Source organism: Rhinoraja longicauda, chromosome 12 (genome assembly GCF_053455715.1).
Source record: "Rhinoraja longicauda isolate Sanriku21f chromosome 12, sRhiLon1.1, whole genome shotgun sequence".
Lineage (NCBI taxonomy): Eukaryota > Metazoa > Chordata > Chondrichthyes > Rajiformes > Arhynchobatidae > Rhinoraja > Rhinoraja longicauda.
Window position 1 is genome coordinate 42,210,880 of NC_135964.1, and position 27,296 is coordinate 42,238,175.

At 41.3% G+C, this 27,296-nt stretch overlaps 2 protein-coding genes across 3 annotated transcripts in view; one reads left to right on the top strand and one right to left on the bottom strand.

The window, feature by feature from the left end:
- Positions 1–1,689: 1,689 nt before the first annotated feature.
- dnajc28 (DnaJ (Hsp40) homolog, subfamily C, member 28) lies at positions 1,690–3,661 on the bottom strand. Its single transcript, XM_078408772.1, has one exon. It carries the CDS (start codon positions 3,446–3,448, stop codon positions 2,348–2,350), a length of 1,101 nt encoding a protein of 366 aa, XP_078264898.1. The 5' UTR covers positions 3,449–3,661; the 3' UTR covers positions 1,690–2,347.
- Positions 3,662–9,677: 6,016 nt separating this feature from the next.
- gart (phosphoribosylglycinamide formyltransferase) overlaps positions 9,678–27,296 on the top strand; it is a 39,579-nt gene continuing 21,960 nt past the window's right edge. For both annotated transcript variants that reach the window (XR_013547936.1, XM_078409631.1), the window contains exons 1-7: positions 9,678–9,768; positions 14,308–14,456; positions 16,521–16,616; positions 20,000–20,174; positions 20,755–20,866; positions 21,040–21,108; positions 26,719–26,844. Coding sequence is in view for 1 of the 2 variants with exons in the window: in XM_078409631.1 (XP_078265757.1) it covers positions 14,312–14,456; positions 16,521–16,616; positions 20,000–20,174; positions 20,755–20,866; positions 21,040–21,108; positions 26,719–26,844 (723 nt within the window). In the remaining variant the exon portion in view is untranslated. The remainder of the gene's footprint in view (positions 9,769–14,307; positions 14,457–16,520; positions 16,617–19,999; positions 20,175–20,754; positions 20,867–21,039; positions 21,109–26,718; positions 26,845–27,296) is intronic.

Consider the following 27,296-nt stretch of genomic DNA (forward strand, 5'->3'; position numbering starts at 1 on the left):
TAGTCCCTGCCTCAACTATCTCATCTGGCAGCTCATTCCATACACCCTCCACCCTTTGTGTGACAAAAGTTACCCCTCAGATTCCTATTAAATCTTTTCCCCTTCACCTTAAACCTATGTTCTCTGGTCCTCGATTCCTCTTCTCTGAGCAAGAGACTCGGTGCATCTACCCGATCTATTCTTCTCATGATTAAATGAGGGTGCATAAAAAAAGTAATTACAGTTTAATGTGCAGTCCTTGGGAGGTAGCTGCTAATTTGCAGGCACTGCGGTTTGAGGCAAAAAATAAGAAGGCCAAATGGCACAGAGGGATGAATAAGCAAGGTGGACCTCCCCACCGTCGAAGGGATCTACAGGAGGCACCGCCTCAAAAAGGCAGCTAGCATCATCATTGTTACAAAAATAGTTATAGAGTTGTATCGTAAAGTTGTGCTGGTCCTTCGGCCAACCATGAACATGCAACCATCACTGCATTCTCATTGATTTAAAAGAAAAGTCTATCCTAATTTGCAAAAAATACTGAAGACCAGTGTGAGAAAAAGATGATGCAAAAGAAAATACAATATTTGCAGAAAAAATACAGTATTGTGCCACTTGATGTTTTAAAGTAACAAAATTACTTCTTTTTGTTTTAACTTCCTGATAAGCATAAAGAAATTAAATTGTGAATTGGGTCATCTTTCGTACAGAAAGAAATCCCAAACAGAAATTCTTTAAAAGGTAACGAGTGAGGGAACATTATTGTCACTGGGCCATTTACATGGAAATGTGGTGTCTAACAGCAGTAATTCATCGAGACACAAGAGACTGCAGATGCTGGAATATCGAGCAAAGAACAAACTGTTGGAAGAACTCAGTGTGTCAAGCAGCATCTGTGGAAGGAAATAGACAGATGACATTTCGGATTGGGACCATTCTTCAGACTGATGAAGGGTCTTGAATGGAAATCATGTCTGTCTATTTCCCTCTACAGATGTTGGAAGATCCATCTCAATGATTCACATTATTTTCTAGATACATAGTAAATAGTATGAAAGCTTTCTGTCTCCACCTGTTACTCTGGCAATGGTTTCCAGATTCACCCTCTGGGTAAAAAAGGTCTTCCTCAGAGCTCTCCAAACTCCTTATCCTAAACCTCTGTCCTATAAGTTTCATTTCTGATCTGGAGAAAAGCTTCCTACTATTATCCATGGCCCTCTTGATTTTGTATACCTTTAGCAGGTCCCCCTTAATGTCCTCCCACTCCAAGGAAAACAAACCCAGTCCACCTAGAATCTTTCAATAACAAACACTCCAATCCAGGCACTATCCTGGTGCAGACACAAGGAACTGCAGATAGTGGTTTACAAAGAAAACATACAAGATGCTGTAGTAAAGTAGTGGGTCAGGCACCGTGTAGAAATTTGTCACGAATTTTACTGAAGTCCACAATGGTTGCATGATCTGTATTGCCCTCGTCAATAGACAATAGACAATAGGTGCAGGAGTAGGCCATTCAGCCCTTCGAGCCAGCACCGCCATTCAATGCGATCATGGCTGATCACTCTTTCAAAGAATTTAGTTAAATTGATCAATGTGATCTCCCTCTACAAAACCATGCTGAACAATAGGGAAAGAAATATCACAGACATTCAGATTTTATTTGTTGACAAATTAAATAAAGCAGGAAGGATTAAAGTGAACAAGTTATTGGAAATTCTGTGTTTATACAGAGTACTATTTGTGCAATAGCAATGATTTCTAACCATTTCATTTTTTAATGAAGTACATAATATTTTATGCCACAAAAATAAGGGCCAATTAAGCCATTATCTTAACAAAAGTTAGTCTCAACTCCATTTAATGTTTCCTTGAATATTTCACCCACTCAATAAACAAAAAAGTGCTGTTCTGTAAATTAATCAACAGCATTCTGTTTTTATTCTTGCAGACAGTATTATTCCAGCTCACAATTATTGCATGTTAAACACCGTTACAAAGAGCACTGACTGGTATGTACAGTTACTAACCTACTTGCCCAATACAGTACTTATTCTTTGGTGTGGCAGATGAAAGAAAACGATATGTAATAAAAGGAAATGCTGAAACACATTTCCATCTCAGATTTCTATGACCCCCTTACTCCTAAAAAAGATCATTATGGATATCACACTAAAATTGTTTGATTTTAGCTGGGCAAGGGCCTGTGATATGGAGAAACTGCAGATGAACAGGCATTAAACGAAAAATCTACCATAATCTTCGTGAATGGCCAGCTCCTGCAGTAAGTAATGTGGTCATCCATAGTGCAATTCAAAAAATAATTAAATCATTAAATTAATATTCTGATAATGAAGGTTACTGACTTTCATTTCACCGTCTGATTATATTTCAGGAAATGTTTAATCCAATTAAACAGGCTATTTTGTGTACTACTTTCCTTAGTTGGTTGTCCAATAATATCCGAATCTAAAATGGCTTTGTTTGCTTCCATTGACACATCATATTTTTTCAATATGACAGCAAGCTCCTTATCTTGGTCAAAGTGTAGCATCTGCCTGTTCAACAGAGGCACGATTAAATTGAACTTATCTACAGTTTTATTAAGTTCTTTGATATCATTTTTGAATTGCTCACAGTTTAGGTTCCAATGTTTCAGAGTGTTGTGAGTCAGGGGTTGACCAAGCTTTTTCCTGTAACTCAGTATGTTATTTCTTAGCTTCTCAATTGTTTGATTTATTTCTTTTTGCAGGACAATCCATTCTGGTTGATATCCATTTTCTATGAGTATCCTGTTCAGATTATGTGTCATGGGATCAATGTATGGATATTGTAAAAACTTTTGCAGTGGTTTTCCTTTACCACTAAGGTTATCAAAATCGCCTCTGGCCATCGACTGTTGTATGAGGTCTTCCACCAACCGTTCCACTGCTTGGGTTATTTTTACCTTTTTGCTCTGCTGTATATCCATCACCATCATTGTATTTTGCAGATCCTGAGCCTCTAGTTTCTGTTTTCTATAATCCAACACCTGATGTGTTGCACGATTGACTCTGAAGTTTCTGTATTGTTTCTCCCTTTGACTAGGTGTTCCAATGCCAACACCCTCAAAGCTCAGGTACTGTCTGTGTTGAGGTGCCAGGTATTTGGATTCTTCCTCCTCTTCTTCATCATTCAATCCTTGATCAGACTCTGACGTTCTTTTCTCTGCTAAATGCTTAACAACAGCCTTGTAGGCTTCTTCCACTTGCATGAATTTTAGAGGATCTCCGCCATCAGAGCCACTATCCGGATGATACAACTTGACAAGTTTGACATAAGCTTCCTTTGCTTCATCGTGGTTGCAATTTTCCTGCACATTAAGCAAGTTGTAACAGTCCTGGAGGCTTTTGCGCATTGGTCCGTGACCCGAGAACATCCTGGCACCGCGAAGGCAAGTCACAACCCAGCTTTTCTTTGCAGCTAACATGTTCTCTCTAGAATGGACAATGCAATCACGGCGAAAACTACTTGAACGGATCCCGATGTTATCTCTAATGCGACATAAAACCTTTGGTACTAAAAAGTAAACGAAATCCCCCCTTCTCTGTTTTACCACACGGAATCAATCGCGTTACATTTTTGCAAAGGGAATAAATCAGCTGGCTTTTCCGTGCATTGCTTTTTAATCTGTTGAATTCTTCTTGCCCCCTCCACTTAAAAGAAAGTATTAGAGCAAAATTGTATCCAGAAACCACCAACAGGCCGAGAGATCAGCTCTGACAGAGCTGTTTGTGTAGATTGGCTCCTGGGAGCTGTAGTCTATTCAAACTTTGCTCAAAGCTCCACGGCAGAGCGCACTCGTGTGGACGGAATAACAACGCGGCTCACTCAAGACAACCGTTTCAAACTTTGTTGCATTCCAGAACCCATGATTTAAAATTTTAAATCCCTTTGTCAAACGTTTGGCTGCAAATATTCGTTTAGACTTGGACGAAAGGAATGTACAGAAATTGGTGGTGGACACAAAATGCTGGAGTAACTCAGCGGGACAGGCTGCATCTCTGGAGAGAAGGAATGGGTGACATTTCGGGTCGAGACCCTTCTTCATGCCTGTCGCTACTCCAGCATTTTGTGTCCAGCATCTGCAGTTCTTTCCTACGCAGAAATTGGTGTTTGCCATAGATTAAAACAAAACATATATATTTGTATTTTGCACACATAAGATTCAAGAGTCAACTAATATTTAATTGTATGCACCAAGAAAGGAACAATGAAATTCTTACTTGATACAGCTTCACAGTCAAATTAACGCAATGACACAAATACATATACAATAAACACTCATACAATAAACAAGTAACCAAGAAACATTTCGAATTGTATTAAAATAATCTTAAAATGGACTGAACTCACAATACCAAACAATTATTCCAAACGAATTACAGTGCAATCTGGTTTTAAAAAAAGAGTATGCTCTGGAACGGGAGAGGTCAGACTGTGGAAATTTGGAGTTTAAAGAAGCTTCCGACTTTAAAAAAGCAAGATAATATAAAACAAACACTCTTTACATCAAATGTGGCAATCTTATGGCTCGGAGGAGATGGACTTGATTCATCATGTTTATGCTAACTCGGAAACAGCTTCCTAATCTGTCTCATGATCCCGCTTTCCACAAATGCCCTTTATCCTGTATCTGTACACAGCTTGATTGTAATTATGTATATGCAGGCATGGGCTTCTCTCTTTACTGCAGAATTGAAAATGGAATTGAACACTGTGAAAATATTACTGACCTTCCTCATTTCTGGAATTTGGATGGAAGGAAGGTCATTAATGAAGAGATTGAAAATAATTGGTTGTAACACTTTCCTGAGCAACACCTCTAAACTTCTTATCCAACAATATCATGTACAGACACATTTAGATTAAAGCAAACTTTGCCCTTCTCAGCAGAATTAACAAAAAAATGGGAGATAACTAAAAGGCCATGAAACCACGAGACATAGGAGCAGAATTAGGCCATTTGGCCCATTGAGTTTGCTCCGCCATTCGATCATGGATGATCTATTTTTCCTTCACAACCCCATTCTCCAGTCTTATCCCTGTAACCTTTGACGCTTTTACTAATCAAGAACCTATCAATCTCCGTTTTAAAATTACCCAATGACCTATCCACCACTGCCATCATTGAAATTCCACAGTTTCACCACCTGCAGCTAAATAAATTCCTCCTCACCTCCATTCTAAAGGTACATCCTTTTATTCCGAGGCTGTGCCCTCTGGTTCTAGACTCTCCCACTACTGGAAACATCCTCTCCACATCTACACCATCTAGGCCTTTCATTGTTCCAGGTTGAAAAGGTAAATTTTAAGCAACATCATGGAGCGATGAGAAAGGGAGAGAGACAAAAATCTTTAGAGAGAGAATTCTAGAACCATGGCTACTTAAGTCCAGAGGATCAGTTAAATTCATTGATGTTCAAGAAATCATAATGACATGAGAACATGGGGGCAATTACAGAGAAAGGAAGGAATCTAGGGCAATTCCTGACAGGAATGACATCGCTATGGAAGAATTTGAACACAAGGATGATTGTCAAGCTCAATAGATTCCTCAGGTGTCTTTTCATCCGGAGTGCAAACTCAAAATTCAAGGTCCTTCATTCTAGGACTAACACCTTTGGCCATAACGCATTAATAATGCCTCTGCAACAAATCTGTGATTACAGCTGCACCTGACCTCTGTCTTCTAGTCTTATTGGACTGAGCCAGGATGGGGAAGAATCTGCCTACAGATAGGAAGTGACACAGATGGCGTCCTGGTGCCATCGCCATTTGTGACCGATGTGAGAGGGGAGGTAAATACAGAAGTTAAAGTGTTGTACTTAAATGCGCGTAGTATAAAAAATAAAGTGGATGAGCTTGAGGCTCAGTTAGTCATGGGCAAGTATGATGTTGTAGGGATCACTGAGACATGGCTACAAGAGGACCAGGGCTGGGAACTGAATACTTAGGGGTACACAACGTATAGAAAAGACAGACAGGTGGGCAGAGGGGGTGGGGTTGCTCTGCTGGTAAGGAATTCCCTTGCAAGGGGTGACATAGAATCAGGAGATGTTGAATCAGTATGGATAGAAATGAGGAATTGTAAGGGTAAAAAGACCCTAATGGGAGTTATCTATAGGCCCCCAAACAGTAGCCTCGACATAGGGTGCAAGTTGAATCAGGAGATAAAATTGGCGTGTCACAAATGTAATGCTACGGTGGTTATGGGAGATTTCAACATGCAGGTAAACTGGGAAAATCAGGTTGGAAATGGACCCCAGGATAAAGAGTTTGTAGAGTGCCTTCGAGATGGATTCTTAGAACAGCTTGTACTGGAGCCTACCAGGGAGACGGCAATTCTGGATTTAGTGTTGTGTAATGATCCTGATCTGATAAGGGGATTAGAGGTAAAAGAGCCATTAGGAGGCAGTGATCACAACATGATAAGTTTTACTCTGCAAATGGAAAGGCAGAAGGGAAAATCGGAAGTGTCAGTATTACAGTATAGCAAAGGGGATTACAGAGGCATGAGGGGCTGGCCAAAATTGACTGGAAGGAGGCCCTAGCAGGGAAGACGGTAGAACAGCAATGGCAGGTATTCCTGGGAATAATGCAGAGGTTGCAGGATCAATTTATCCCAAAGAGGCGGAAAGACTCTAAGGGGAGTAAGAGACACCTGTGGCTGACAAGGGAAGTCAAGGACAGCATAAAAATGAAGGAGAGGAAGTATAACATAGCAAAGAAGTGTGGGAAGACAGAGGATTGGGACTCTTTTAAAGAGCAACAAAAGTTAACTAAAAAGGCAATACAGGGAGAAAAGATGAGGTACGAGGGTAAACCAGCCAATAATATAAAGGAGGATAGCAAAAGTTTTTTTAGGTACGTGAAGAGGAAAAAAATTGTCAAGGCAAATGTGGGTCCCTTGACAGAAGCAGAGGAATTTATTATGGGGAACAAAGAAATGGCAGACGAGTTAAACCGTTACTTTGGATCTGTCTTCACTGAGGAAGATACACACAATCTCCCAAATGTTCTAGGGGCCGGAGAACCTAGGGTGATGGAGGAACTGAAGGAAATCCACATTAGGCAGGAAATGGTTTTGGGTAGACTGATGGGACTGAAGGCTGATAAATCCCCAGGGCCTGATGGTCTGCATCCCAGGGTACTTAAGGAGGTGGCTCTAGAAATAATGGAAGCATTGGAGATCATTTTTCAATGTTCTATAGATTCAGGATCAGTTCCTGTGGATTGGAGGATAGCAAATGTTATCCCAATTTTTAAGAAAGGAGGGAGAGAGAAAACGGGTAATTATAGACCAGTTAGTCTGACATCAGTGGTGGGGAAGATGCTGGAGTCAATTATAAAAGACGAAATTGCTGAGCATTTGGATAGCGGTAACAGGATCATTCCGAGTCAGCATGGATTTACGAAGGGGAAATCATGCTTGACAAATCTACTGGAATTTTTGAGGATGTAACTAGGAAAATTGACAGGGGAGAGTCAGTGGATGGGGTGTACCTGGACTTTCAGAAAGCCTTCGACAAGGTCCCACATAGGAGATTAGTGGGCAAAATTAGAGCACATGGTATTGGGGGTAGGGTACTGACATGGATAAAAAATTGGTTGACAGACAGAAAGCAAAGAGTGGGGATAAATGGGTCCCTTTCAGAATGGCAGGCAGTGACCAGTGGGGTACCGCAAGGTTCGGTGCTGGGACCCCAGCTATTTACGATATACATTAATGACTTAGATGAAGGGATTAAAAGTACCATTAGCAAATTTGCAGATGATACTAAGCTGGGGGGTAGTGTGAATTGTGAGGAAGATGCAATAAGGCTGCAGGGTGACTTGGACAGGTTGTGTGAGTGGGCGGATACATGGCAGATGCAGTTTAATGTAGATAAGTGTGAGGTTATTCACTTTGGAAGTAAGAATAGAAAGGCAGATTATTATCTGAATGGTGTCAAGTTAGGAAGAGGGGATGTTCAACGAGATCTGGGTGTCCTAGTGCATCAGTCACTGAAAGGAAGCATGCAGGTACAGCAGGCAGTGAAGAAAGCCAATGGAATGTTGGCCTTCATAACAAGAGGAGTTGAGTATAGGAGCAAAGAGGTCCTTCTACAGTTGTACCGGGCCCTGGTGAGACCGCACCTGGAGTACTGTGTGCAGTTTTGGTCTCCAAATTTGAGGAAGGATATTCTTGCTATTGAGGGCGTGCAGCGTAGGTTCACTAGGGTAATTCCCGGAATGGCGGGACTGTCGTATGTTGAAAGGCTGGAGCAATTAGGCTTGTATACACTGGAATTTAGAAGGATGAGGGGGGATCTTATTGAAACATATAAGATAATTAGGGGATTGGACACATTAGAGGCAGGAAACATGTTCCCAATGTTGGGGGAGTCCAGACAAGGGGCCACAGTTTAAGAATAAGGGGTAGGCCATTTAGAACGGAGATGAGGAAGAACTTTTTCAGTCAGAGAGTGGTGAAGGTGTGGAATTCTCTGCCTCAGAAGGCAGTGGAGGCCAGTTCGTTGGATGCTTTCAAGAGAGAGCTGGATAGAGCTCTTAAGGATAGCGGAGTGAGGGGGTATGGGGAGAAGGCAGGAACGGGGTACTGATTGAGAGTGATCAGCCATGATCGCATTGAATGGTGGTGCTGGCTCGAAGGGCTGAATGGCCTACTCCTGCACCTATTGTCTATTGTCTATTGCAACAACCTGGAGCTCAATGCTCTTAAAACAGTGGAATTGATTGTAGTCTTTAGGAGAGCTCCCACTCCCCTCCCCCCACTCATCATCAATAACACCATAGTAACATCTGTGGAGTTATTTAAGTTCCTTGGAACCATCATCTTCAGGGACCTTAAATGGGAGGCCACCATCGACTCCGCAGCCAAAAAGGCTCAAGAGGATGTACTACCAGCGCCAGCTGAGAAAACACAATCTGCCACAGGCAATGATGGTCCAATTTTATACTTGCATCATAGAGTCTGCCCTCACGTTCTCCATCATGGTCTAGTTTGGCTCAGCCACCAAGCATGACATCCGGAGGCTGCAGCGCATCGTTCGATCAGCCGAGAAGGTTGTAGGCTGCAACCTTCCCCCCATCAACGAACTGTACACTGCAAGGGCCAGGAAGCGACCGGGTATGATCATCTCTGACCCCTCTCACTCAGGACACAATCTCTGAAGCACTTCACTCTGGAAGGTGACTCTGGACCGCCACAGCTTTTTTTCCATGAGCAGTAGCTCTACTCAATAGCCAAAAGTCTGTAGCCTCCTTTTACTCTGGCATTTTATTTCATTCTTCACATGTTTAAATTATAATGTTTTATTTTTAATTGTCTACTGTATATCGTGTTGTTACTTGCGAGCAAAACACCAAGGCAAATTCCTTATATGTATACATACTTGGCTGGTAAAATGTATTCAATTCAATAACAAAGAAAGACGGAACTACAAACCCCACAATTCCTTTCATTCACAATTTTAAAAAAAATATCCAAATTGATATTAGTAAAATAATAGTAGTAACCCCGTCCTAGTTTGCATAGTTTAGTTAGTTCAAGTAACAATGCTCAACCCCCCAAAAAAGAAATCTTCGCGTTCAGTCTTTTTACTGATTGGCTGCTGCACAAGTCTCAGTAACTTCACCGCCCTTTCAAGCAACGCATTGCAGCGCCATTTGTGGAAGTTAAAGACGCGTATTCAGTTTGGCTCCTGGAGCAGCACGTGTTAGCATCTGTGTTTCAAAGATCCGTTGGTGAGCTTGCCATTACTTTACTCTCCTCATTCTTTAAATTGCATTGTCAGCAGTGACAGAGGCTGTAAGGAAATCTTGTTGGAGATGCAAGCCAAGGAACTGCAGATGCTGGTTTGCAACAAAAAAATGCTGCCTTCAGGGAACGGATGATTATTTCACCTAACCTTTTCATGCAGTAATATAACAGCCTTGACCAGCAGATTCTCCGTCTTAGGAAAGCTTTAAAAGCATTGTAAAAAGGTTGCAATTATTGATGAACTTAAGATGACTTAAAATGTGTTTTTTTTGTAATCACAGCTGATATGGTTAAGAGTTAACCCGATTATATAGCGTGATTGTATTTAATATGTGGAATGAAATTGTTTCTGCTTATTAATGATGCAAGTAGAAGTGTTCAAGGTGGTCGCACAAATAACTCGGCAGCGAAAAGGTGAGACTGAGGAAAGAGACCACAAGTTGGTTTTGAAACAGAAGCTGTAGTTTTGTTTTCCACTTGGGCAGCAGGTGATTGAAAATCAAAAATGTTGATGCTAAAGATCTGGAATAAACCAAGAAATTGGTGAAAGCACCCCACAGGCCAGTAGTATCTTTGGATATAAAAGGAGATAATGTTTCGAATTGAAATGTTAACTCTTTCTAGTACCTGGCTGTTATGTGTTTTCAGATTTTTCTGCTTTTATTTTAACCAAGCCCACCTATTGTTTAACCCTGAGTAAGACCAAGAGTAGAGTTTATCTCTCATTACCTTTTTTTTCTTTAACTTAGCATTTGTAAAGATTATTGATGCTGCTTGCTTTCTTGAAGTAAAATTGAACTGTAAAAAAAATCCTGCCCTGCTCAAGCTTGTTTGCAACAACTGCTGCTTCATTAAAAAGATGAGTGTCATTTATTTACACTGACATGATCAAAATGTATTCACCTTATTTTAACCAAGACATATGATATTTGTCTAAAACATTCATAATTCACTGGTAAATATACACTTTTGACTCTTGATTTGCATTTTGCATATACGCAACTTCAACTGAATATAAATTGCATGTGATCCAGTGGCTGTCATTTCTTAACCTCCCATTCCTAACTCTGTAAACACATCTAGCCATTCCATTCCTCCATTTATGTCTCAAGCAGTGCTGGTTTCCTTACCCCGACAATGGTAACTGCTCAATTGCCTAGGTTCCAAGCTGCAAGATTTCCCCCATAAAAATTGCCTTCAGACCTTTAAAATCTACCTTCCTTGTCAATATTCCTTTTTATGGATTAGTCTTGTACTTTTTCTGATGTTACTGTAAAGTGATTTTGAATATTTTACTACATTACATTTTGCTATATTCATGCAAAAAACATAAAGCTCTGAAGTAACTCAGAGGGTCAGGCAGCATCTCTGGAGAACAAAGATAGGTGACGTTTCTGGTCGGCGCTTTGATTTTGGTCTAGATTCTAGCATCTGTAGTTCCTTGTGTTTACTTCTATAAATGTATTAGTTTAATATTCTATACTTGGTGTGTATTTTCATAATCTTTCCATGGCAGATTGCAAGAACTAAAATTATTTTGAAAATATATGTGGCAGTTGAAACTCACATCCACAGATATTTTTGATAGTGTAATTGATTAATTGGAGGACAGATTAAGGGGGGGGGGGCACAGTAATGACAGTATTGGTTTATTGTACTTTTTTGTGTTTTATAACTGTTGGCAGATCAATTTCCCTCCTGCGATAAATAAAGTTCTATCATATCATTAACGTTCTGAATATCTTGGTATATTTTTGTGTATTGTCCAGGTTTCATGGTCAGTTTATTGTCACAAGTACTAATAAGGTACAGTGAAATTTGAGTTGCCATACTAAGTGAAAAGCAACAAGACACACAACCACATAAAGGTTAACATAAACATCAATAACAGTGGATTCCACGTTCCTCACTGTGATAGAAGGCAATAAAGTTCAATCTGCTTCCTCTTTGTTGTCCTATGGTCGGGGAGTAAAACCATCTGCAGTCGGGGCAATCGAAACCCACTCAGCCGACGATCGAAGCCCCCACGTTGGGGTGATCGAAACTCCCGCGTCGGGGCGGATGAAACTCTCTCCACGGCATGGAGCTCGCGAGTTAGTCTCTTACCAGAGACCGCGGGGTTCACGATGTTAAAGTCCACTGGCCCCGTGGTTGGAGCTACGATCCCCAGCAAAGGGATCGCAAGCTCCGTGATGTTAAAGTCCCGCAGTCGGTGGCTTGGAGTGCCGGTTGGTCTCCAGGAAAGGCTGCCAACTCCACCATGTTAGGCCGCAGCGCGGACGGAGATACAATACGGAAAAAAATTGCATCTCCGTCGAAGTAAGAGATTGAAAAAAAGTTTTCCCCACCCCCCACATAAAACAAACCAAGGAACAATGAAACATACTTTTAACACATACAGGTGCTCCTCAGCTTACGATGGGGTTCCATTCCGTCATAAACCGAAAATATTGTACCTTCAAAATGCATTTAATACAGCAGATCATGTGGCCGGAAGCGAGCTGCGGCTCGCTACGGGTCGCTGCCGTATCGTAAGTCGAAGCATCGTAAGCTGGGGAGCACCTGTACTAACAATACCAAAAAGAAAAAAGGACAGACAGACAGTTGGCGAGGCAGCCACTGCAGGTGGTGCCACCCAATGCTACCTGACCCGCACAGTTACTCCAGCAGTGTCTTTTTTTTGTAGACCAGCATCTGCAGTTCCTTGGATCCTAAAATTGCATTGTTGACTTGCGTGCGATCACACTGAACCACGCTAGCAACGTCTTGAACAACTTTAGCTCAAGAGGACTTTGCTCCATTAGAGCCGGAGATAGAAACATGGACCCTTGGTACATGGCCTCTAGAGGTTACACCTCCTCCTCCAAGTTTCTCTGATGGGTCTGGGTTGCCTTCAGATTTTCACATCCACTTGTGAGGCCCACCTTTAGCAAACCCACAACCAAAGTATCCATTGCAAAGAGGTAGTAACTGGAAATAATAGTTTTGCACTTGCCAGCAGTTGAAATTTCAGTTTATAGACAATAGGTGCAGGAGTAGGCCATTCGGCCCTTGGAGCCAGCACCACCATTCAATGTGATCATGGCTGATCATTCCATGACGTTAAGCAACTGATTTTTCCCTCCTTATTAAAAAGATAAAGGCGGTTGGTTATCATATCAATAACAAAGGTACTGTGCACGAAGATGCTATGAAAAGGCCATTCCCCCTGTCCATGCCACTTCCGAATCGGGTGCATGCGACACTCTTTCCAAGGCTAGGTTTAAAAGGAGCATTTCCTAATGAATTATTCACGTGCACTCTTTCTCCCGCGATCTGATGTATCTGAATTGCCAACTAGAAGTAAGGTGAGTGCCCTGGAAACCTTTTGAAGATACTATTATGTTCTTGTTGCAAAGAACTAAGGAGGTCTGAATGGTCTTCCCATCCACAGTTGTAGTGTGAGTTATACATTTGTAATTTTTCTTCACTCTTGTGCCATATGTACAATGTGAGGCTGAGCTATTTTGTTAATGAAAGCTTATTAATGTGTGACTGGAAAGCACGAGCAGATCATGAGGTCAGACTGCATGCAGCCCTCGTGGAACATATTACATTACATTATCTGAGTCCATTTAGTATCATTAACCTTTATTTATATCTGCTCATAGAACAATTTTTCAATTCTTTTGAATTCTTTTCAATTTGTAAATTTTGAAATATATTTTAAAGGTTTTGATTGAAACGGTTTATTTTCAAAGTTTTGACCGAAATTAAGTGCATTTCCTTTCACTTGGCTATTATGCAATATTTTCATGTTCTAGGAGCAGCATTAGGCTATTCAGCCCATCAAGTCTACTCTGCCATTCAATCATGGCTGATCTATCTTTCCCTCACAACCCCATTCACCTCCCTTCTCCCCATAGCCCCTGACACCTTCACTAATCAAGAATCTGACAAACTCCGCCTTAAAAATATCCATTGACTTGGCCTCCACAGCCGTCTGTGGCAATGAATTCCACAGATTCACCACCCTCTGACTAAAGAAAATCGTACGTCCTTTTATCCTGAGGCTATGGCCTCTCGTCCTAGACTCTCTCACCAGTGGAAACATCCTCTCCACATTCACTCTCCCGGCCTTTCAATACACTGCTTTATTTCAAGAGTTTAAAAGGTCAGATTGGAGAGTAACATTAGTGAGATCCATTTTTAATTAACATGTCTCTTTGCTGTTACATCGGGACCCAATATCTCTTGATTTTTATCGGCTGCTGTGTTGAATTATGACCTTATTTTATCGTTTGCTTTTTTTCCCATAGGTGGGAGGAGACTAAAATTTTAATGCGTTGTCCATTTGCCTGTTGATTACTAAAATAGGTTAGAAAAGACGCAAGTTATGCAGAAAAACTGATGTTTATCTCTTGTCATTTAGTTTTGGACTGCTAATATACCTCTTTCAAGCGGAGTGATCAGTGGCTGGGAATGTGGTATGAGATCAAGGAGTATTGACTTATTGTAACTGGCAGAACTGTGTTAATGTTTAGGACAATGGCAGAGCGGGTGCTTATCATCGGCAGTGGAGGTCGTGAGCATGCCCTGGCATGGAAACTGGCCCAGTCACCACTTGTCCTGCAGGTTTTGGTTGCTCCAGGGAATGCTGGAACAGCGGAGAGTGGGAAGATCTCTAATTCAGGTGAGGGGCTGCTGGATTCTGTTTTTGTTTAGTTGTTTGAAATTACACTGTTATTCTTTTCCTTTGTGTTAATGGAAATGTAAGTAGGTGATTTTGGTACTACAGTATTATCCTGCGCTATTTTGTCTCTAGTTAGTAATATAAGCAAAATATCAAAGTTGGGGTGATGCACAAGGAATTCGTAATGGTTTAATTTAGAGATGCAGCACAGTAATGGGTCGCTTGGGCAACCGTTCATCACCAGTTCACACAAATTCTACGTTATCCCACTTTTTTTATCTACGTCCTACACACGAGGGGAAATTTTACAGTAGCCAATTAACCTACAAACCCAAACATCTTTGGGATATGGGAGGAAACTGGAACATCCCAGAGGAAACTCGTGCGGTCGCAGGGAGGAGGTGCAAACTCCACAATGACAGCACCCAAAGTCAGGATTGAACCCGGATCTCTGGCATTGTGAGGCAACAGTTCTACCAGGTGCTCCAATGTGCCGCTTTGGCATGGGGAAAGGGGCATGAGTGAACACCACTAGTTTTGCTAAAAGGAAAATTTTGATGGCGTAAGGAATGGCAGTGGGTTTATTCTTTGGAATTTTCTGAGAACCCAACTACAATCAGTCTGAAGAAGGGTCCCAACCCAAAACGTCACCGTCCATTCCTTCCACAGATGCTGCCTGATCTGCTGAGTTCCTCCAGCACTTTGTTTTGTGCAAAATGTATTGTACAGTCAGATGAAACTACTACTTGCATTACTGATGTCAAACATACTTTGCTATACATTCTTTTTGTATGGGAGTACAAATGGTGGTAGGGTTAAGTGAGCCAGTATTTAGTGAAGATATTATCATCCCTGATCTAGAGCTAATTGATGTGTGGGGTGTATTTAAGATGAATAATGATAGCCAAAGACATGTTGGAATCTTAATCTTGAGTGCTTTGTACAAAAGTAAACAGTTTAAATACACTGAGTTGGGAATCTATCCTTGAACAATTTAGAATGATTTCAATCTTCCAAAAAAAAGTATAAATGCGCGGTGGTAGAGTTGCTGCCTTACAACACCAGGGACCCGGGTTCGATCCTGACTGCGGGTACTGTCTATACGGAGTTTGTGCGTCTCCCCGCAACCTGCATGGGTATCCACTGGGTGCCTTGGTTTCCTCCCACACACCAAAGATGTACAGGTTTGTAGGTTAATTGGCTGGTAAAATTGCAAATTATCCCTAGTGTGTTTAGGATAGTGTTAGAGTGCGGGGATTACTGATCGGCACGGACTTGACGGGCCAAAGGGCCTGTTTCTGCTTTTGATCTCTACACTAAACTAAAATTAAACAAAGGAAAAATTTTAAAACCCCGTAGGGATGAACGATGCTGAATAGTGAACTTAATTTTTTGAGTTCTGGTATTTTATTTTAATTTATATATCCTGTTAATTATATTTGGAGAGTATAGTTTAATCTATGGATTCATGTGACATTTGCAAAACACTGTGAATTTAATACCTTTGTTCGTCAGACCTCCTTTCAATCAATGCATTACTTTTTATAGAAGTTGTGGTTATCTGTTGACCGGAGATAACCTTTCTGATTTGATGATCTAAGTTCGCACAAGAGAGCAAATGACCCAGTTGATTTAAGCTTGCCAGCCACTTGTTTTAAGGCAAAGTTCATTTCATAAATCTATGGTAATGTCGCAAATTATGCTGAATGACTACAGTATACGATTCGATGTGACAAACTGAACCAATGTTACCATAATACCATTTTCAATATTAAAATGTAACAAATTGCATTAGAAATGGCTTTGCACAATGAGGTTTGAATAATCAATCAATGTTAAAAGAGGCAATCATAAACGGTTTGCAGCTTATCCATGTGACCTTTGGTATCTTTTCATATCAATTTGTTTGAAATCAAAGATTGGGACTTATACATGAAGGGATTAGAATGATGCACTGTTTTACTTCAGTAAGTTGTACACTCTAAGGATCAACCTTGCAAAAGGTTTATTCAAAAGGTTAAATTTCCACATGCATTGTGCAAACAGTTTATTTTATCATTGCAGCTGTTTCTGTGAGCAATCATGCGATTCTTGCCCAATACTGCAAAGACCACAACATTGGCCTGGTGGTGGTTGGGCCGGAAGCTCCCCTTGCAGCAGGTAAGCATCATCTCTCTGGGATTGAGCTGCAGGACAGTAGCATTTGACTGAAGTCCCTCTATTTTAGTGGGCCAGTAACCTAATAGTGCTGTTCACTCATGGCATTAATTGAGGGTCTCAACCTGCTATGAATAAAATCAGTGTATCTTCAAAACATGCAATAATCTAGCTGGAATCTATTTGATGGTTAGTTCAGTGGGATGTTTTTGTTTGCACATGTGTGTGTATGTATATATATGTATATATATATATATGAATTAAAGACCAGTTAGGTTTAGATTTATTATCATGTGTATCGAGGTACAGTGAAAAGCTTTTTGCATGCAATCAGATCAGATAATACGTGGGGCGATTCTATCAGATGATAGTGGATCCTCCACTGGAACAGCCTGCAAATGTTTCCAGGTGAAAACAGAATATTAGTCTTATCTTACTCTTCAATACAACTTCAAGTCTTTGTTTGCTGAAAATTACTGAACACGAGTTCGGAAATGACGACAATTGTCTCATTTGTAGGTCGTGATGTGGCTCATTCAGTAGCGTAGTTTAGTTTATTATTGTCACGTGTACAGTGAAAGGCTTTTGTTTGCGTGCTATTCAGTCAAAGAAAAGACCATACATGAATACAATCAAGCCGTCCACGGTGCACGGATAAAGGGCGAAGCATTTAGTGCAAGATATAACATTAAAGTCAGATAACGTCCGATTAAAGAAAGTTCAAATGTCTCCAGTGAGGTAGATAGGAGGCCAGGGCCACTTTACAGCTCTCAAAAGCCACAATGGCAACTTGTAAGAGTTGAAACAATGTCTGGCTGCCCTACAGTTTCATAGCATGTGTGCTCTTGTGCCTAGTTGATGTGAAAGTACACAATTGATTGTGAGCGGTATCACCTTCAAGAAAAGCTGGTCACTTGAGCAAGAGCAATAGGTCATTGTGATATGGTTTTGCTATCTACCACATAGCTTGCGACACTTCAATTGCCAATTAGTGTTAAAATAATCTCTGTTAGATCTGCTGAATATCATTGCTCTATTCTGAATTTAGGTTGAAGTTTTAATAAATTTGTACTAAAAATATTATGGAATAGTAGAATACAAATAATATCCTGCATGATGAGTAATTACTGCTGATTTTTTATTTACCAACATACCAATTTTTTTTGGTATTGATTATCTCCCAGCCCTGTTTTTAGGCAATCTGATTACTAGGTTTTACAAAAAATCAGACTTTTTTTATCTTCACAGTTTTTCCTATGCTTACATAATCACACAACCTTTGGTGCATCTGTTGAAGTTAATAAAATAAGGGTGATATCAATCAGGTGAACCAATTTAACCTTACAAGGACAGTCAATGCAATACATAAAAAAGGGCCTTGAGTTATTCAAAGGCACTATAGGGAGAAGTACTGGAAATAAATTGTAGGAATTGATTTGGGAATAAATTAAATATTCACCATGTGTAATTTAGAAAAATATATAGTCTCCCATTTTAGCATTTTCCCACCTGGAATATATTTGTTGAAGGCACAGTTCCCATGAGGTAAAACATCGGTGTTAGAGCTTTTGAATGTCTGTGCTGCAAAACTAGCGCAGTTTGGTTTATTCTTCAAAGCTGATACTTTTTTTGCCTTGTATATGTTCAAGTTGTGGGGTGGAACGGAGCAATGGATGGTCACCATATTTTGTTTTGGGACAATCCGTTCGAAGGTAAAATTTAATCTGGGCTGCGGGTGGGATAAGGGATGGGTGGGGCTTTAGTAGTAGGGTAATACTTCAATTCTTCCTGCCCCCAAATACTTGCTGCATTGGCACTAGATCTCTATGCAAAGATGTACTCGCCGCCTTTCAATGATTTTCTAGGAAGCTCACTCAGGGTTCAACTTGGATCCCAGGTTAAATCTGAGGCATACGGGTTCACTAGTTGGATAGCAGACTCTAATCCCATCCACTTCTCCTTCACTTCCACTGAAAGCAGACATATGTGGATTAGGGGCAAGTCAGGATCAGGTTTGAGGTTTTTTTATATGTATTATTTAACCGGTTAAAATAACCCTTGTTTTCACTGATCTGTGAACTTGAAGACTAAATCTCAGAGTGGTGAATGTTTTTTCAAAGCATTTCACTGTTTGCAATTTTTATACTGTCTTTCCCACTGTGTTTTTGCTCAATGCGTCTCTCTACTCAAAGTGAGAGTAGAACTCGAGATTGCAATCTTAAAAGTTGCACAGATTGGCTCCTGGGCGGCAGGTGTTGTGCATTGCACTTCTGTTATAAAAATAATAAAGTGTGTGTGGGTTCATCTCGTTTAAGAAAAGTTTAGACAGGTACATGGATAGGACAGGTTTAGAAGAGTATGGGGCAAATGCAGGCAGGTGGGACTAGTGTAGATGGGACATGTTGGCTGGTGTGAGAAAGTTGGGCCGAAGGGCCTGTTTCAACGCAGTAAGACTGACTATTATTCATGGGACTAATCCAGAGGCTTGGATTGTTGATTTAAAGACATAACTCAGCTAGGGAATTTAAATTTAAGTTAGTAACTAAAACTGGAGTTTAAAAGACTCTTATTTGTGAAGAAGGTCTGGATAAGAAATGTATATTTTTAAGGATGCAAAGTTAACACGCTCATCTGCTCTAAAGCATGACTGAACAATGGAAATTAATGATGGGCATTAAAGCTGGCCGAGCCACTGATGTTCATAATGCATCAAAGTGAATAGGAAGCGAAGTATAGGTCTGAAGAAGGGTCTCGACCTGAAACATCACCCATTCCTTCTATCCAGAGATGCTGCCTGTCCCGTTGAGCTACTCTAACATTTTGTGTCTATCTTCAGTGTAAACCACCATCTGCAGTTCCTTCCTACACAGGGAAGTATAGGCGTTGGATGTCCCTTCACCCACTCCACCCCATATCCCACATAAGAACGTTGGTCTGAAGATTGACACAAAAAGCTGGATTTACTCAGCGGGACAGGCAGCATCTCTGGAGAGAAGGAATGGGTGACGTTTTGGGTCGAGAAAGTTGGTCTATCTGGAGAACAAAAACATTGAAGAATAATATTTAAACTCTTGTTTGGATATCTTTCAGATTGCAGTGCTCACCATCTCTTTCCTTCCGAAGGTATTTATTCACAAAATGCTGGAGTAACTCAGCAGGTCAGGCAGCATCTCAGGAGAGAAGGAATGGGTAACGTTTCGGGTCGAGACCCTTCCTCAGACTGAGGAAGGGTCTCGACCTGAAACGTCGCCCATTCCTTCTCTCCTAAGATGCTGCCTGACCGGCTGAGTTACTCCAGCGTTTTGTGAATAAATACCTTCAATTTGTACCAGCATCTGCAGTTATTTTCTTACACAATCTCTTTCCTGATCCCTTTTGTTCGTCAGGAATCGTTGATGACTTGACGGCTGCTGGTGTGAGATGTTTTGGCCCCTCGGCAAAGGCAACACAATTGGAAGCCAGCAAGCATTTTGCTAAAGACTTCTTGGATCGACATGATATTCCTACTGCGAGATGGAAAGCATTTACTGACTCTAGGGAAGCATGTAGCTTCATCCAGTGGTAAGAGTGTCCTTTTCAAGTGGTGGGAGCATGAATAAGATTTTGCTGTTAATATGGCATGTGACTGACCCTCTACCATTTAGTTGATTCTGTACCAGGGCAAGCTTAGTGTTTCAAATAACAGTGCGTATATTGATCTGAATGCTTGCCTCCAGCTTTTTGTCCAGTATTTAGAAGCAAGTGTTAATTGATAAACACATTGAAGGGAATTGTTTGAAGTTCCAATATTCTCAGCGTTCTACTGCTATACACTTGTGCTCTAGCTGGGATAGTTATCTAATATGTATCTAAGTGCCTATGTATAGTGATACTTGTACTAAACTGTATACAAAAAATAATTTCACTGTACCTCAGTACATGTGACAATTAAAGTACTATACCAATACATTGCAATAAAAGCAGCCTCGTCAAACGTCTCAGTGATCAATGGATGATGCACTTTAGCTCTCATTTTTCTATATTAATGTGTAATATAATACTTTCCTATCACTACTTACACAGGGAAAATTGTGAACTGAGCAGAGAAAAGAGAATCTTCACCCCATGTCTTGCAAAGGAATGATTGTTACTTTTCTTTTAGCGCCAAATTCCCTGCTCTGGTAGTGAAAGCTAGTGGGCTGGCAGCTGGGAAAGGTGTTATTGTCGCAGTTAACAAAGAAGGGGCTTGCAAAGCAGTCAAGGATATTATGCAGGTACGTAACTATTGACGTTTGTACAGGGTTTTATCCTTCTACGTAGCTGTCTTTCAGTGACTGAAAATAACAACCCTGACTAAATATTCCTTTTGTGATCTTCTCTTGGGCATTTATCTGTATGTTAATTTTTCAGCCTTACTAATTGTAACTGAAGTTTTTCTCTCCAAAAGGAAAAGGCATTTGGTTCTGCGGGTGAAACTGTAGTTGTGGAAGAGCTGCTCGAGGGAGAAGAAGTGTCAGTGAGTAAAGCTTGCATCTTTTGTCACCAGCCAGTTGTTTAAAATCCTTTTTATTTTCTCACTACCAAGTTTAATCCAGTTGTCCGTCCAAATTCAATGATGCTTCATTGTCACATGTACCAAGCAAGGTACAGTGAAATTCTTCGGTATACAAAGAATCCAGTAAAATCATACAGCAGACTTCACCTAGGCATTGGGTAAAGAGTCGCTATGTTTCTGGCACCGACCAAATTTCAGAAGTTCTCGTTGTAGTCTTATCTTCTCGCAGGGGCGAACCAGGCCTGACAATGCAGCTGGTCATAGGCAGCCCCCACTGAGTCCCCCTTTGTTCTCGGCACCCCTCTTGTTTCTCGGAGGCACCCAATGCTCTCAGCGGTCCCCCTACGTTGTATCCTTTCACTGCCTGCTTCCCGTTGATCTGTATTAATCTACTAGTTGAAGATCACTCACTTAAGAATCTGAAATTACATTTATTTGACAGGGATTACTGTGAAATTATTTAAGTTTGCTACCAATAAGTGGGATTTTTTTGAGCTATCCTGGATATCTTTGGCTCTCTTTCAAGATGTAGCTTCCACTTCTGAATCTGACTTTGCAAATAATATTGCATAATATACAAAGCTCCATTTGATCTTATCATTGAATATGTTTGCCTATTAGATCTATCCAAGTCATCATGAGTAAATTAAAGAACATTTACTTTCAGCAATTTTGATGAGTTCATTATACTGTTGTGCTCCTATGTTTAACATTGGGTTGGAAGACACACTGTTAAAGTTCTTTGTATCATTGGCCAATGTACATTTGGAAAGCCCAACCCAAACATATGTCAGAATGAGAAATGGTCCAATACATCTGTGGTGCTAGACAGAATAACCGTGCCAGAGATGCTTTAGACGATAAATTGCTGATTTCTATGAGATCAGTGTGGAGAGGTACAAACCAGAGGCTTGTTGCTTTACATTGAGGCCACTTTGCATGAGGAGGTTGGTGCTATATGTCCTAAAGACACACTTCTCTACTTAATACTGTTTGGCTATACAAAAAATAATATGGATATTGAATGAGCAGAAAAAAACCTCTAGAAAATCCATCCATGAGGGTTAAAAGTTTCCTTTTAACTCTGTATTCCATTTAGATATTTTCTCTGTTATTTAAGAGTGATTATAATTTAAGAAGGCAAAAGAAACAGCAGATGCTGAACTGTAGAATAGAAGTGGAATGCTGGAAGAACTCAGTAGGTTATGCAGCACTTGTGAAGGCAGAGGTTGTTGGTCGAAGTTTCAGGTTGAGAACCTGTATGAGGATTGTGGGAACAGTATAAATTGTCAGTATACAGCAGCAGGTTTGGGGGTGTCCAGAATGTAGCCATACATATGGTGGGGTATCTACCTTGCTGCATTTGATGCTCATGATACACCGATCAGCCAAAACATTAAGACCACTGACAGGCGAAGTGAATAACATTGATTATCTTGTTACAATGGCACCTGTCAAGGGGTGGGATATACTGTATTAGGCAGCAAGGGTCTTGAAGTTGATGTGTTGGATGCAGGAGAAATGGGCAGGAATAAAGACCTGAGCGACTTTGACAAGGGCCAAATTCTTATGGCCAGAAGACTGGGTCAGAGCATCTCTGAAACGCCAAGTCTTGTGGGGTGCTCCTGGTCAGCAGTGGTGAGTACCTACCGACAGTGGTCCGAGGAGGGTGTTGGGCGCCCAAGGCTCATCGATGCGCGAGGGCAACAGGACGGTCTGCACCTGAGCTGGAATGGAACCAATGTCCTAGGGGGAGTGTTTGCTAGTGCTGTCGGGGAGGATTTAAACTAATGTGGCAGGGGGATGGGAGCTGGAGCAGAGAGACAGAGGGGTGTAAATGAGGGTAGAAGCAACAGGTAGCAAGGTGAAAAGTAAAAGTGGCAGGCAGACAAATCCAGGGCAAAAATCAAAAAGGGCCACTTTTCAACATAATCGTACAAGGGGTAAGAGAGTTGTAAAATCAAGCCTGAAGGCTTTGTGTCTCAATGCAAGGAGTATACGTAATAAGGTGGATGAATTAAATGTGGAGATAGTTATTAATGATTATGATATAGTTGGGATTACGGAGACATGGCTCCAGGGTGACCAAGGCTGGGAGCTCAACATCCAGGGATATTCTATATTCAGGCGGGATAGACAGAAAGGAAAAGGAGGTGGGGTAGCGTTACTGATTAGAGAGGAGATTAAAGCAGTGGAAAGGAAGGACATTAGCTTGGAGGAAGTGGAATCGATATGGGTAGAGCTACGAAACACTAAGGGGCAGAAAACGCTAGTGGGAGTTGTGTACAGGCCACCTAACAGCAGTAGGGAGGTTGGGGATGGCATCAAGCAGGAAATTAGAAATGCATGCACTAAAGGCGCAGCAGTTATAATGGGTGACTTCAATCTACATATAGATTGGGTGAACCAAACTGGCAGGGGTGCTGAGGAAGAGGATTTCTTGGAATGTTTGAGAGATGGTTTTCTAAACCAACATGTCGAGGAACCAACGAGAGAACAGGCCATTCTAGACTGGGTATTGAGTAATGAGGAAGGGTTAGTTAGCAGTCTTGTTGTGCGAGGCCCCTTGGGCAAGAGTGATCATAATATGGTAGAGTTCTTCATTAGGATGGAGAGTGACAAAGTCGATACAGAAACAAGTGTTCTGAACCTAAAGAAAGGTAACTTTGAGGGTATGAGGTGTGAATTGTCCAAGATAGACTGGCGATTGATGCTGAAAGGGTTGACGGTGGACATACAATGGAAGGCATTTAAAGGTCGCATGGATGAACTACAACAAGTGTTCATCCCAGTTTGGCAAAAGAACAAACCAGGAAAGGTAGTGCATCCGTGGCTAACAAGGGAAATCAAGGATAGTATTAAAACAAAAGATGAAGCATACAGATTAGCCAGAAAAAGTAGCATACCAGAGGACTGGGAGAAATTCAGAGTCCAGCAGAGGAGGACAAAGGGCTTAATTAGGAAAGGGAAAATAGATTATGAGGGAAAACTGGCAAGGAACATAAAAACAGACTGCAAAAGCTTTTATAGATATGTCAAGAGAAAAGATTAGTTAAGGCAAATGTAGGTCCCTTGCAGTCGGAAACAGGTGAATTGATCATAGGGAACAAGGAGATGGCAGACCAATTGAACAAATACTTTGGTTCTGTCTTCACTCTTTAGATTCTGGAGTAGTTCCTGAGGACTGGAGGGTTGCTAATGTAATCCCACTTTTTAAAAAGGGAGGGAGAGAGAAAACAGGGAATTATAGACCAGTTAGCCTAACATCGGTAGTGGGGAAAATGCTAGAGTCAGTTATTAAAGATGTGATAGCATTACATTTGGAAAGTGGTGAAATCATCGGACAAAGTCAGCATGGATTTACCAAAGGCAAATCATGTCTGACGAATCTTATAGAATTTTTCGAGGATGTAACTAGTAGAGTGGATAAGGGAGAACCAGTCGATGTGTTATATCTGGACTTTCAGAAGGCCTTCGACAAGGTCCCACATAGGAGATTGGTGTACAAACTTAAAGCACACGGTATTGAGGGTTCAGTGTTGAGGTGGATAGAAAATTGGTTGGCGGACAGGAAGCAAAGAGTAGGAATAAACGGGTCCTTTTCGGAATGGCAGGCAGTGACTAGTGGGGTACCGCAAGGCTCAGTGCTGGGACCCCAGTTATTTACAGTGTATATTAATGATTTGGACGAGGGAATTGAATGCAACATCTCTAAGTTTGCGGATGACACGAAGCTGGGTGGCAGTGTTAGCTGCGAGGAGGATGCTAGGAGGCTGCAGAGTGACTTGGATAGATTAGGCGAGTGGGCAAATGCATGGCAGATGCAATATAATGTGGATAAATGTGAGGTTATCCACTTTGGCGACAAGAACAGGAAAGCAGAGTATTACCTGAATGGTGACCGATTGGGAGAAGGGGAGATGCAACGAGACCTGGGTGTCATGGTGCACCAGTCATTGAAAGCAAGCATGCAGGTGCAGCAGGCAGTGAAGAAAGCGAATGGTATGTTGGCATTCATAGCAAGAGGATTTGAGTTTAGGAGCAGGGAGGTTCTGCTGCAGTTGTACAGGGCCTTGGTGAGACCGCACCTGGAGTATTGTGTGCAGTTTTGGTCTCTTAACCTGAGGAAAGACGTTCTTGCCTTAGCGGGAGTACAGAGAAGGTTCACCAGATTGATCCCTGGGATGGCGGGACTTACATATGAGGAAAGACTAGATAGACTGGGCTTGTACTCGCTGGAATTTAGAAGACTGAGGGGGGATCTTATAGAAACATATAAAATTCTTAAGGGGTTGGAGAGGCTAGATGCGGGAAGATTGTTCCCGATGTTGGGGGAGTCCAGAACCAGGGGTCACAGCTTAAGGATAAGGGGGAAGTCTTTTAGGACCGAGATGAGAAAACATTTCTTCACACAGAGAGTGGTGAGTCTGTGGAATTCTCTGCCACAGAAGGTAGTTGAGGCCAGTTCATTGGCTATATTTAAGAGGGAGTTAGATGTGGCCCTTTTTGCTAAAGGGATCAGGGGGTATGGAGAGAAGGCAGGTACAGGCTACTGAGCTGAATGATCAGCCATGATCATATTGAATGGCGGTGCAGGCTCGAAGGGCCGAATGGCCTACTCCTGCACCTATTTTCTATGTTTCTATCCCGTCTGGTCCGAACCGACAGAAGGTGGCACAAGTCACAGAAAATTTTAATGGTTTTCACGGGCGGAATGTGTCACAATACACTGCATCACACCCTGCTGCATATGGGGCTGCACACGGATGATCAACAGCATATTAGGCAGGTGGTCATAATGTTTTGGCTGATCGTTGTATGGCCTCTACTTTGGTGAAATCAAGTCTAGACTAGGACACTGTTTTGCGGAACACCTGTGGTCACCCCGAGCTTTCAGTTGCATGGCCCTTTACTCTCCTTCTCACCCTCTCACCAACCTGTCTATCCCTGGCCTTCCCTATTGCTGCAGAGAAAGCAAACACAAATTGGAAGAACATCTCTTATTCTGCTTGTATAACCTAGAACCCCAATGGTAAGAATAGTGAACCTTTGGGTAACCTATGCTCCATGTGCTCTCCTCCTACATGCACTCACCTGGCCACCAAGTTTTCTTCTCATATTGTTCAATCTTCCCCATCCTGTTCCATTTATCACACACCAGCCTCTAGCACACTCCACTATGTACTGCCATATACTGGCATTCTTTCCTGTTGCCTGTCAGTCCTCGTACAGAGCTTTGACCCAAAGCATTGACTTGTATTTTATGCCTCCGCAGATGCTGCTTGATTCATTGAGTTCATCAAATGTTCAGTTTTTGAATGCAACAGATATGTTTGAAAATAGATAAAAAACATTTTCATGATTAACCCTTGCTCCCTCTGCTCCACAAAGTTGAAAAATAGATTAAAGCAACAGTAATTTTTCTTTTAAAATTTCTCTTTGCATTACTAATGACTGCTTTCTTTGACAACACTGTCAGTTGACTAGGATTTTGTGTAGCAGCTTGTTTTTCCAGATAGTTGGAATCTTGTTCTCCAGTACTTTAAATGCAATTCTGATGATGTTTTGCAGTGCCTGTGTTTTAGTGATGGTGTTACAATCGCCTGCATGCCACCAAGTCAAGATCACAAGCGCTTATTGAATGGAGACCAGGGGCCTAACACTGGTGGAATGGGAGCTTATTGTCCAGTTCCTCAGGTAATTTTACCATAGTTTTTGTTAATTGTGCTTTAGTACTTTACAATAGTTTTGACTATTTGATTGTTCTTCTGAAAGAGTGTTCTGTGAAATGCATTACCAGTTTTCATAGAAAACTTCTCCTTGGAGAAGGTTAATTTAAATGATTTGGACAATGAATCCCAGTTTAAAATGTCCAGTGTACATTAACATTGATCTATCGTGGCTTGCAATCTTAATCTGGCGCTTTGATCATAGGTAAACAATGACTGCAAAGTACATTAAACAGGGAGTGCTGAATTATGACATTTCTAACAGCAGGCTTGTGTATTTAAGATGGTGTACTTCCCTGCCCTGCCAGTCGAGATCATGGGGAGAACTAAGGATTTTTTCCCTCAACCTTTCCTCTATAGTGATGACCTTCCAACTGTTTATCACCATCACCTACTTTGAATGTCATCAGAAATCCTTCT